Source organism: Branchiostoma floridae, chromosome 17 (genome assembly GCF_000003815.2).
Source record: "Branchiostoma floridae strain S238N-H82 chromosome 17, Bfl_VNyyK, whole genome shotgun sequence".
Classification (NCBI taxonomy): Eukaryota; Metazoa; Chordata; class Leptocardii; order Amphioxiformes; family Branchiostomatidae; genus Branchiostoma; species Branchiostoma floridae.
In genome coordinates this window covers 12,263,111-12,274,967 of record NC_049995.1, presented here as the reverse complement: position 1 = coordinate 12,274,967, position 11,857 = coordinate 12,263,111, and the positions used below count along the sequence as shown (strand labels likewise).

At 41.4% G+C, this 11,857-nt stretch overlaps 2 protein-coding genes across 2 annotated transcripts in view; one reads left to right on the top strand and one right to left on the bottom strand.

The window, feature by feature from the left end:
* LOC118404995 (ubiquinol-cytochrome-c reductase complex assembly factor 1-like) overlaps window positions 1–4,077 on the bottom strand; it is a 5,731-nt gene extending 1,654 nt beyond the window's left edge. Inside the window, exons 1-6 of the mRNA XM_035804394.1 lie at window positions 3,876–4,077; window positions 3,247–3,375; window positions 2,326–2,445; window positions 1,685–1,757; window positions 1,315–1,372; window positions 595–703 (exon numbers count right to left, since the gene is read on the bottom strand). Coding sequence (XP_035660287.1) covers window positions 595–703; window positions 1,315–1,372; window positions 1,685–1,757; window positions 2,326–2,445; window positions 3,247–3,375; window positions 3,876–3,950 — 564 coding nt within the window. The 5' untranslated portion in view covers window positions 3,951–4,077. The remainder of the gene's footprint in view (window positions 1–594; window positions 704–1,314; window positions 1,373–1,684; window positions 1,758–2,325; window positions 2,446–3,246; window positions 3,376–3,875) is intronic.
* A 5,197-nt stretch (window positions 4,078–9,274) lies between these two features.
* Window positions 9,275–11,155, top strand: LOC118405076 (tyrosine kinase receptor Cad96Ca-like). The gene is made up of 6 exons (XM_035804478.1): window positions 9,275–9,301; window positions 9,461–9,533; window positions 9,643–9,824; window positions 9,932–10,045; window positions 10,241–10,352; window positions 11,055–11,155. The coding sequence occupies exons 1-6, from the start codon at window positions 9,275–9,277 to the stop codon at window positions 11,153–11,155; spliced, it is 609 nt and encodes a 202-aa protein (XP_035660371.1).
* Window positions 11,156–11,857: the final 702 nt, after the last annotated feature.

Here is an 11,857-nt window from a genome sequence, read left to right as displayed (position 1 = left end):
GTTTTAATATGATCCATAGTTCATAAATTCAGAGTGGTGCAGGTAAATTTGTCTGGTGCAGGTAATTTTCAATGATACCTGCACCAGTGCAGCTATGCAAAAAAAAGTATTTCGAGCCCGTTTGGTGAACAGTAGAAGTTGCAGAGAGTTTAAGTAGATCCAGATGGACAATATCCATCAACAGAGACAGAAACTTCCTGCAACTTATGATCCATACTCATCAAGTAACATGTTCTATCTCCACGATGTGGCGTGACAGAAGCAGTGGATGGCTCATTTCTTGACAAATATTGGCAAATTTGGGGGAATGAAGCAAATTTACTGTCAGACACGTCACAGGCCACATGTGACCTGTAGCACCCCTGGTCAGAATTTCATGCTTGTCAGAGGATGTGCTCCCCAGTGTAAGGGCGTACAATTTCAGTTATTTTTTTAACAGGCTGTACAGTGTACGCCTGTACGCCTGCCTGGCTAAAAGCCTGCCGTACAGTCAAAATTTTGGTAAGCCCCACTTAGGTTATGTGTTAGAAATCAGAAATACGTTTGAACAGAATTACTCTCCATATACTAAATATATCACGAAGTCTTCCGTACCCCCATAGCCTTGCCTCTTGTCCTGATGTCTTCCCACATAGTGTAGACCAGCCACCGGCAAACAATCTTTCCTTCTTCTCCTTCCTGTTTCATTCTCACTAGACACATCCTGAAACATACAATAATGTCAGTAATACAGACTAGGACTAGGAGTCCAGGGTTCAAGTCCCACCAGCCACCGGCACACAATCTTTCCTTCTTCTCCTTCCTGTTTCATTCTCACTAGACACATCCTGAAACACATGGCACTATCAGTATTACACACATATATACATCAGGCCAGGCTACCGATTACACATTTCACCCCATAGGGCCCTATCCGACATAGCTTGCTCTAGGTTCTCAAAATCAATACCAGAGTCTCTAGTTCAAGTGGCCTAAAAGTCAAACTTCTGCAAATAAATGTACCCGGCCACTTGGTTTCCATAGAAGAACAGAAGACACTAATTCCTGTTTTGCTCGGCAACAGTGTCCCGCAAATTTTACCCTTCAGTGGGTCAGTTTCTGAGATAGCTGTGGAAGACTTCCACATATGGCTTTGAGTGTAGCATGTTGAGTCCAATATATGTTCTGTGCTCTGTGATGTAACGTTGTGTAAGTCCCATCAGTATTACAGACTATGAGTCTTGAAAATGTGATAGTCACCTGTTATGTTATCCTTCTAAAAATGTGGTAAATCTCAATAGATATTACCTCATATAAATAAATAAGTAAGCTCACCATACGTGTAGTTCCATGATAAGGAACCAGGAATTCAGGGTGTCAGGCAGACCACAGGCTGAAATAGATGGAAATTAAACTTTTACATCATTATCATCCAAAATTGTAGATCCTAACAAAGGGAAATTCAATCACTGAAAGTGTACTAAGAAATGCATTTTTAAACGGTTTATGGTTTGAAATAGGCAATTAATCATTTGGTAAAAAGGTTTCAGTGAAAAAGGTTTCAATGGTTTGCCTTAAAAACACATTTCTACATTTTATGGTGCATAGGGCAGTGCCCATCTTCTATAGCCCTAGAGCCACACAGTTGTGTAATATCTACAGCAGGGGACTAGTCCACCTGGCATGGTAGGTGGTTTGCCCTTACCTTCAAAAAAGTCGCTGAAGTCGATTCCATCGGTGCAACATGCGTACATGTGCAGTCCAGAATTCCGCAACCTCTGTGGGAAGAATTAGAGGAAGTTTAAGCTTCCATTACATAGAACAAGGAGCTTAAAAGCTCCTTGCATAGAAGCAAAAAAATTATTATGACATTGTTAGAGTAGTACAGATTTTCCACTGTTTAGTATGCATATGTGCAGTAGAACATACTCTGGACATAGAAACTCAATTTGAATACAACATTACAAGTTGTTTTGTATACGCGTGTTTGCGTGTGAATCATTCTGCAAGAAAAGAGGGGCAAAAGGCCAATTAACAAATGGTAGCAGAGGGTGCAATTCCAGACATCTAGTGTCCATAGTATGGGCCTCTCGATCTTGTGCAAGTAAAGAGGGGCAAAAGGCCAATTAACAGACCCATGATCTATACAATAAAAAGTCTTACATATCTGTTGACACAAAGTTTCCTAGTAAAGCCCAATTTCTTGCAAAGGTATGGACATATACCTAAACCCACGTACCTGTACCCAAGGAGGTTATATCAAATAACCTCCTTGCTGTACCTGTACCTGAAATTTGTTTTGGCACAAACCTCTAATATGGTCTGATAGAATACATGATGTCTTACATATTTGTTGACACGTAGTTTCCCAGTGAAGCCCAGTTTCTTGAGAATCCTCCTCCCCAGACCTGGCTTCTCCTCAGCTGCAGGTGCGTAGTAAGGAGTGGTGCTTCCTTCACTCTGGTACTGAAGACATGCAGTAGAAAACTTGCTAGAAATGGGTACATTGTTTTTGCAATACATGTAATAATTAACATCAGGGCAAGCAGTAAATTCCTGGCTGAAAATGTAAGCTGTAAGTGTAACAAAGCAGCATTGTACTAGGAGCTGACAACCCTCGCAGGTGTGGTCACCAAGTTACTCATAGAGGAGATGTAGGACTTCGGGGGCACAAGCGTTGCTCTGTCATGCTGGACAGGATATTGTGGAAACAGGCTTTTAGCTAGGATTTTATAATAGGGAGTCCAAACTTACTGGTGAGTCGCGGTAAGTGACTATTGTAGGAGGGGTCTGGGGGCATTGACCTTCCATGGTGCAGAGTTTTTGATGATTTTAAGTTTAAAAAGTGCATTCTAAGGTATCCCAAGAGGCAAAAATACACAATGTACTGTTACAGATATCACAGTAGAAGACTGTGACCACAGATGACCTGGTTGCATCCCTGGCCAATCAGAATTTCATGCTTGTCAGAGGATTTTCTCCCCAGAATAGGGCATCCAGGGGCATCAAATTTCTTGTTATTCTAAGAAAAGGGCGTCCAGATGACGCGTTGACGCATGCCTGGCTAAAAGCCTGTGTGGAAATCCTGTTGTCACCTCTCTACAGAGGATGAACTGAACTGAAACTTGCTTTATTGATGAAAACATTTATACATTTTGAGGTCAACCATCTTTCTCTACATGCCAGAAACACACATTTATTTGTAAACATCTCAAAGAAAACTGCCAGAAAATCTTATAAGCAATTGTGAATTGTGTCTACCTTTACCTGTACAGAAGATAGAGAAGAGAAATGTCTGGTGTACATGTGTACAGGTCTGTACTGGTCACACGTCTGTTGTAAGTTGACCATCTGGATGGCAGTAGTGGTGGAACAGGTACTTCCTAGTGCGCAACTCTGGGTTGGAAATAAAAAATTAAGAAATAAATTAATTGTATCATAAACCTCTTCTGTCCAATGACCGTAACGGCATGTATTTTAATTTCTAAGAAAAATTAGGTTCATCCCTCTAAACATTTCCAAAAGATAAACAAATTAGAAACCGTACCTACAACTTCCCTTGAAAAAAATGCAAGACCTCTGACTTTGGGTATGGTAGGTTCCAAGCAACTTTGGGGCATGATTTGCAAATTGCTAATCATCATTTTCAGAAATCTTTAGTGCATGATACAAATTATCGGGTACTAGTAACAAACTTCAGAATAATTCAATAAAGAAAATAAATGCGTACTAGTATTGCAGTGGCGTACAATCAGATGTCAAGTACGTTCTCAGTTTCACGAATATTCATAGAAAGTGGTTAACTACTTAACACAGCTACAGCTACCAAAGTTTGATAAACCATCAGATATCATTTTCCCCGACATAATTTTGGAAAGGGGGAGGGGGGCACATACCTGTACTGCGGCCCGCTGCAAGGCCCGACAATGACAGCGGATAGCGGTGTTCAGCATCGGTCTGAGGCAAGACATCGTCAGATACCGGTATGGGCTGCCTTTTCCTACTCTTGTGTGTTATATCTTCCTCTTATATCGCCCACTGTCCTCACAAAGTCACTTCTTACACAACACGAGTTACGAAAAGGAAGGTTACACAAATTGTTGGGTGATACCACTTTAAATAGGGGAAGTCTAGATTTTTTTCCATTCATATATCGTGTCATTTTCGAACAATATAGATAGAAAATGTTATTTGTTATGTTCATTTTATTTTATTTTATAGAATGTATGATTGAGCCTTGGTCAGCTATAACGTTACATCTTTTTCTGCGGAAAATAAGTTAAAACTTAAAATTCTCGTATCCCCCGTTCGGAAAATGGATTATCCACAATAGAGCGGCATCTAGCGGTTTGTTTCAAAAATTCATATTCGCTGTAAATTTTACTGAGGTCAAAAATTATAACCAAAAAAGTCCTTCAATCATCAAAACGTAATCACTTCTTTAAAAAAAAGACCTAGAATGAAGCCACATATATATCAAATTTCTTGACATCTGTTATTATTATACGGAAAATTATCCGGTCTGGAACACCCGTATTAAACATCATCGCGGCCCAGGACATAACGTTACATGTATGGCATAGATAAACGTTATAGACGTTATGTATAACTGTTAACAAGTTATGATATGTATAGTACGTTACTATATATACAAACAGCAAACACTATCACAAAGCTTCTCAGTGACCGTGTTTGAGTTTCAAGCTTTGAAATAGGATAAGTGAAGCAGGGATGGATTTTTAAATGACTTTTTTTGCCTCTAGGTAACGTTGTCGGCTAGCCAACGTAATTGTATTTGTTCCACCTGTCATGTATGTATTAACGTTAAAGTCCTACCACGGAAACACAGAAATTAAACTTCCTCACTATGAATGCAAAAGTAAATCCTTCTTTGCATTATTCGTATTTCGTCATGCTGGCAGCTGATCGATCCCTACATGTATGACAGAATGATTCTAAATAGCTTGTCTCTGCCAGACTGATTACGCTGTTAGCCACGGGATGGACCGACGGACGGATGGTTGGACGGACTTCCAAGAGCTGTCTATCACCAAAAATCGGGACTAAAGCTTATTCAGAACATAGAATACCAAAACCGGAATTTCCGCTGCAGTACTGTAATAAGTTGCTAAAGGATCGCACTACAATGGGGGAACTCACCCGGTATATTGTGACGTGTGGTCACGTAATTTGCACAAACAACATGCTGGCGTTGCATGGCCATAGTAGCAACGGTGGCATGGCCACATCTATTCGACATTGGCAATCGTGATACTGGCGCAACCATTTGGGTGAGTGGGGGCTTTTTCCGATCTGTCCTTTGTTCTTTGACGTAACCAGACTGGTTACGGATATTTCAACCGGATATTTCTGTGAGGGAACTTCAACTTGAGTTCTTCTCCTCAACCGGCCGCCACCCTGAATGATTGTGATGGACAGTCAGGATAGATCTATTCTCACAGCCCCCAAAGAGAGCGTTGGTTCTCTTTCAGAGACGACACTTACCCCCACCCCGGTGCCAACCATCACCCCAACCCCCACTCCTACCCCCGTGTTCACGTGTCAGGACGACCCATGCATGTCAGTACGGTTCTACCTGTATCGATGAGTTCGTAAACGGACAGATGGTCACACGTTGTGAATGTACGTGGTGGTATACTGGACTGTTCTGCGGCTCAGGTGAGAGATATCATCTTTGACATTTCCTACTTTGAATCATATGGAATGTCCAATCTCTATTTGACTTTTAAGTCAACTTCTTTTTTTCCAAGGCCAGTAAGTTACAAGATACAGTTTTTATGTTCTTTTCTGTTCTGTAATCAAAATGTCAACCCTAATAATTCAGTTGCGTAGCCTGGCATTGACGAATCTGACAATAGAAAATGAGCTTTTGTCTTCTACAGGGAGAGTGGTGACCCCCAAGTTCCTGACCAACTCGTACTTGGAGTTTCCTGCCTACACTGTCCAGGAGAGTAACACCATCCAGGTCAGCTTCCGTACAGCCCATGAGAACGGGACACTGCTGTACGCGGTACAGGACTACAGAATACCAGAGGCAGCCGCTTATTTCATTCACCTGTATGTGGAGAATGGAGTCCTCTATGTAAGTGACTTTGAGACTTTATTAGAAAATCCATTAGTGACGCCATTGTTGTTGCCTTCGTGTACAAAGGTTTTGAGTTATCAATGTGTCTGGGTATGTGTGGTCTCGTGTTCCTTGTTACGGATAACATCCTCAGCAGACTCTAAAAATAGTGAAATAGGGGAAAAACAAGATTAGTATTGTTTTTTTGTTTGATGGATTGCCATATCTTAAGATAATGCTATTGTGATAGTACCTTGAAAAATCATATCTTGACATGCCTTCATGTTAGGAATATGTACAAGGCCAGGCCTTCTGAATGTGCTGATGTTTTCTTCCATTCTACAGTACCACTTTTCCTGTTTTATCGAGCGCTTCCTTGTGGATACCAACACTCTTGTGAATCATGGAAATAATATCTCTGTCACCATTGAGTAAGTGCTAAAAATAAGAATTTGTGTTGGTATTTCTTTAAACATCTCTTGTTTACCATAAAATGGTTTCATTTTGTATTGCAACTGTTGCATAATCATTGATAACAGTCAACAATCATTTTCCACACTTCAGGCACGTTTCCCATCCTGGTTGCCAAGCAACAGTAACCATTGACAACGGTACCCCCGCCCAAGCCGGGCGTCCGTCTTACTTCTTCAACAACGTTGGGGAACAGATGGGGCCAGTGTACATGGGAGGAGTTCCGCCGACCTTCGACCCTCTGATATCCAGCCTACCTGTATACGACTTCCAGGGATGTGTCTCTGAGTTGATAATCAATACAGTCCCTTACAACTTCCTTTACTCGCTCGGCGGACAAAACGTGGAGGAATGCGACGTGCCCACAGGTAGTCTCCTCCATCTGCCTCTCTGTAGCACTGGCGTAAGTTATTGAGGGTGCGTATACAGCGGTGGGCAGACTACTCGCCTCCCGGCATGTATTCCTTTCCCGGCATAAGAACCTTCCCGGTTGAAAATATCGAATCACCCTCCCCGTTACAACCCCCTTCCCCCTCAACAATTTACGCACAACAATGCCCAAAGAGAGGCCGATGGAGGAGACTATAATATGTAATAGGCGTGTGGGGACTTTGGACGTAATACAATTAGCAAGCATTTTTGAACCAGGCAAATCAACTTTGTCCATCTATGCCATCCAGTACTGCCTGGTGTTCTAGTAGTGAACGCTTTCGAGTTCTGCTGCATGTGCAACATCTAGCAACACACCACGATTAAGTTCGCCTGCGTTTAAGTCTTTCTACTTTGGGCACAACAATTTTCTTGCAGCACCTCACACCACGGACCACAGCAGTTTAGTTCTTTCTCCAACTCTAGTTTTTGTTTCGTCTTCAGCGTCACCGCCGCCATCATCCATACGCAGCACCGCAGAAACCACCGCGGGGTTACCACTCACATCACCAACACATGTACAACGACAAACGATAAACGCTACTACTGCAGAAAGTACTGGTGGGACAAAAGGTGGGACATTAACAGATACTAATTATCAAAAAAAGTATAAGACTTAAGTATGGAAAAGTACCACAAATATTTACTGGTAAATGGTGGGATTAGATACTTGTGACATATGCACCTTAGCCAAAGGTATACACCAATATGCATCTTTCATTCTCAATGACTTTTCCTTTTTGTTTCCTTGTAGCAGGTGATGACAAAACCACCGTCATCATCATTGTAGTGGTGGTGTGTGTAATGGTACTTGTGGCCATCATTGCTGTCACACTGGTTGTTGTCAAGAGACGGAAGTCAGCCAATGGGCATGGTATGAAATCCTTCAAAAATTATTACCATATAGCCAAATGACGTTGACCAATCAGAAGGCTCTAATTTCCCCATAGGTCATTAATATCCCATATGACAACCGCTTTTTGCAAGGATCCCATTGGTTCATTTTTTTCAACATTACTATGACATTAGGGGCTTTTTTTTTTTAATTCAATTCCAAGGAACTGTCTGCTAGTGATGTAGACAGACGTATATTAGCATGATAATTAATGAAGTTAGCAATAACAAAAAATGCATTAGAAGTAAACGGTAAATCCTTTGAAAAGACAAAATTATTTCTTGTGTATGTTATCTCCATTTCTTCTCTTATAATTGCACTATGATGATCATTAACTTTTTTTCAGAAGAACCCGCCGAAAATCATCACAACACCTTGGCACTGGACCAGGTGGTAAGGGAGTGGTTTTGTACTTAATATACTTCTGGGAGCAAAAGCATCACTTCAATTTTGACAAACGACAAAACTTCATATAAACTTTACAATGTTCTTAATCTATATGCAAAGTGTATAGTCACTGTTATATCTTACATTTGCCGGAATAATAGTAATATTACAATTTACTTGACATTCATGTACCAGAACACGCTAGCTACAAGTACCACAATAACTGTTTTTTTTGTGTGTGTGTGTGTTTTCGTATAGAGCAATGATGGGTACCAAAGTCTAAGGATACCGCAGTCAGTAAGTATCGTAGTTAAGAATGACTTGATTTTGTTGATTTGAATGGAAAACATAGCAAAGCATGCGCATGTGTAAATCTGTCAAACCTTGGATTGTGCATGACTATATCATAAGCATAGCTCATAGATAACAGAGTTTTTTTTTTTTTATCTATGGACCTTACCCATCTCATTGTTTTCTTATAGTTGGTATTTCCCCGTAGGAACCTCTAAGCTATGTGAAGGAAATTGGGCTGTACATGTACCAGGCTCCTGGTAAAATGCTAACCAATTCTGTCTGTATATTTGTGCAGTCTGCGTATCAGGGGCTGACAGCACACAGTGCTATTGAGAACGAGGTATTGTTTGCAACCAAGCAAATTTATCCTATTTTCGCATTCATTTGGATCAATTATATTCATATACGCTATCAGCTTATGTACAAATGCACCTTTTTTTAATGATATATCCATCATATCGACGTACTTTGATACAGACAACACCAGGTGCAACTTATGAAGATGTGAAGCTGCCCTTTGAATTTCCCCGAGATCGTCTGGAAATCAAAGAACGGCTGGGAGAAGGCGAGTTCGGGGAAGTCTACAAAGCTGAGGCCTGGAGAATAGCTGGTAAACCAGGAACAACCACGGTTGCCGTGAAGACTGTTAAAAGTAAGCTAGATATAGACTTAATGTAAAATTCGTTGCCCTATTTACAAAGCATTTCACTTGAAGTATAATACACATAATTTATATGCGGAAAACCATAAACTATATCGTTGTATGAATATTATTAAAAAATATAGCTATATAGACTAAGAGGGATCGGGAGCGGCTAAAAAAACTGTTATCTTCTACTCATGTTTAGACTAAATGTTGCTTTCTATTCTGAATTTTCATAGTGAACAATTGGCCAGCTCCTTTGACTGTTTTCAACAAGGAGTTGGCTATCCTGAAGGTGCTCGGGACTCATCGCAACGTCGTCTCTTTCCTTGGCTGCTGCACAGACACAGGCAAGTTACTTGTCACACGGTGTTTAACATAAACAATACGTTAATTATGGCATAACTGATTTCCTTAACTTTGTTTACATATATATATATGTTACGGCCTTTTTTCTAGACCCGTTCTACCTGCTGCTAGAGTACGTATCCGGAGGAAGTCTCCAGTCCAACCTCCGCACCAGCCGCACCCAGCAAACATACGGGAACTTACACGGCGGCAGCAAGTCCCTCTCATCACGTGACCTCACCAAGTTCGCCTGGGACGTGGCCAAGGGGATGAACTTTCTGTCTTCCAAAATGGTAAGCAATTGTGAGTCACGTCTGAATACAATAAATATACATGATTTCTAGTCCATGATTTCTAGTCACAGCATGCCAAAAGGTCATGAAATCCAACATTATTTCAGATCATCCACCGTGACCTGGCGACCAGAAACGTGCTGGTTGCTGCAGACAAGACCTGTAAGGTGTCTGACTTCGGCTTCTCACGGGAGGGGGATGAGTACGAGAGGACAACTGAGGTACCTATCACGCACCATTCGGTTTGTTTTAGCCCAGATTCGTTGAGCTAGCATATGTCTATGATTGATAGAAACCTTCTTGGCCTAAATAAGGAGGAGATATTAACTGATCTGAATGATTGCTCAGTCTCCTCTTACTTTCCATGCATTAAAGTTCTTCTTTATCAATAAAGTCGCTAAATTTATCTACCCCAGACCCGCCTTCCTATCCGCTGGATGGCCCCCGAGTCGCTGTTCCACCGGAAGTACACCACCAAGACGGACGTCTGGGCCTTCGGAGTGCTGCTCTGGGAGATCGCCACACTAGGTGGGTTGACTTTTCTTGTAAATAACTTCAATCTTCATTACTAGACTGTTGCCAACTAGAGGCAAAGTCACATGTGACATTCTACCTTTATCGTCTTTTGTGTGTCTTGATATAGCCAGCTAATAACATTGCAGTCCCATACAAAAAAGCTACATTGAAGTCTACAGCTTGATATTAACAAAATGACATACCTGGATACCACCTTTGTACACAACCACCTGTTACACAGCCATAACACCAGACAAGTCTCTTTGCTCCATAAACCCAATTACATAAATACAGCTGGCCACCGCACATTTGCATACAGAGGAGCAACATATTACAATACACTTTCGGTGGACATTAGACATGCACCAACTCTACTGCAGTTTAAAGCTGCCCTAAAACACACTCCTCCGCACATTGACCTCTGACCTCTACCGTTGACGTTTTTGGTTGACATCGACAACTGTTCTTGGTAATGGCGCTTCGGTTTATTTGTATATATTGTTTGTTGTCCTCTGGTTGTCTTACTGAATGTAACACGTTTCGTTTTTGTTATTTATGTAGTGGGCCCCCTTGGAAATCAACTTCAAATAAGCTACCCACATGTCTGGAGATAAATAAATAAAATAAATAGATAAATAAAAAACATGTTAAAAACTGTGAACCAAAAAATCGGTCATATTTATTTACATGTATGTTTTGTATGTTTTCAACCAGGTGCCACCCCGTACCCCGGTATGTCCAAACGAGAAGTGATGGATGGCGTGCAGCAGGGACGCAGGATGGAGAAACCAAAACAGTGCGATGACAAACTGTAAATCTTATATGGTTTTTCCTTTATATTAATGCATTGCTTATGACTAAGCGTTAGAAGTTCCACCAAAAATTGTAAAAGCACTTTGCCATCCCGTGCTGCATTATAAGTCCTTTGTAAGGTAGATTGGTCTCGTAGAAATGGTCAGACATTTTATAGCGGAAGAGGCCATACATTGTACCTTGTACAATTGTTTTTCGATATTATACAAGTTACTTTATACTACACTTATCAGAAACAGCAATAGTTATTGACAAGGTTTTAAAATCCAGTATCAATAGTATCCTATTTGTCCTGGTCATCTATCCGCCCTCCGTTATAAAGTGATGGGGAATCGTCGTCTGGAGCCTAAAGTCACCTATGCGCTGAGACGACCGCCTACAAGCGGGCGTCTAATTCCGCGCAAAGCAGAAAAAACTTACCGAGGGCTGGGCGGGTGGGTCGCTTCAGGCTCCAGACGTGGTCGGAGGGCGGCCTGCGAGTGATGAGATGCCCCTAATCTGCATACTTATACAATGGAGGGATCACGTGTCTAACATCCGGGCGAATAGGCGACCAGAATAAATAGTATCCTATTTGTCCTGGTCATCTATCCGCCCTCCGTTATAAAGTGATGGGGAATCGTCGTCTTCCGCCTTTGCCCTCTCTGGCTTCAGAGCCTTTCCTTCCTGTCACTTAATATCTCCTCCGATGACACTCTCCTATG

Excerpts from the sequence above, each read along its gene's own strand:
- LOC118405076 (XM_035804478.1), top strand. The coding sequence starts at position 9,275 with ATGCGGAAAACCATAAACTATATCGTT. Across the intron at positions 9,302-9,460 it reads AAACCATAAACTATATCGTT|GAGTTGGCTATCCTGAAGGT; the intron begins GTATGAATATTA and ends GTTTTCAACAAG. Across the intron at positions 9,534-9,642 it reads TGGCTGCTGCACAGACACAG|ACCCGTTCTACCTGCTGCTA; the intron begins GCAAGTTACTTG and ends CCTTTTTTCTAG.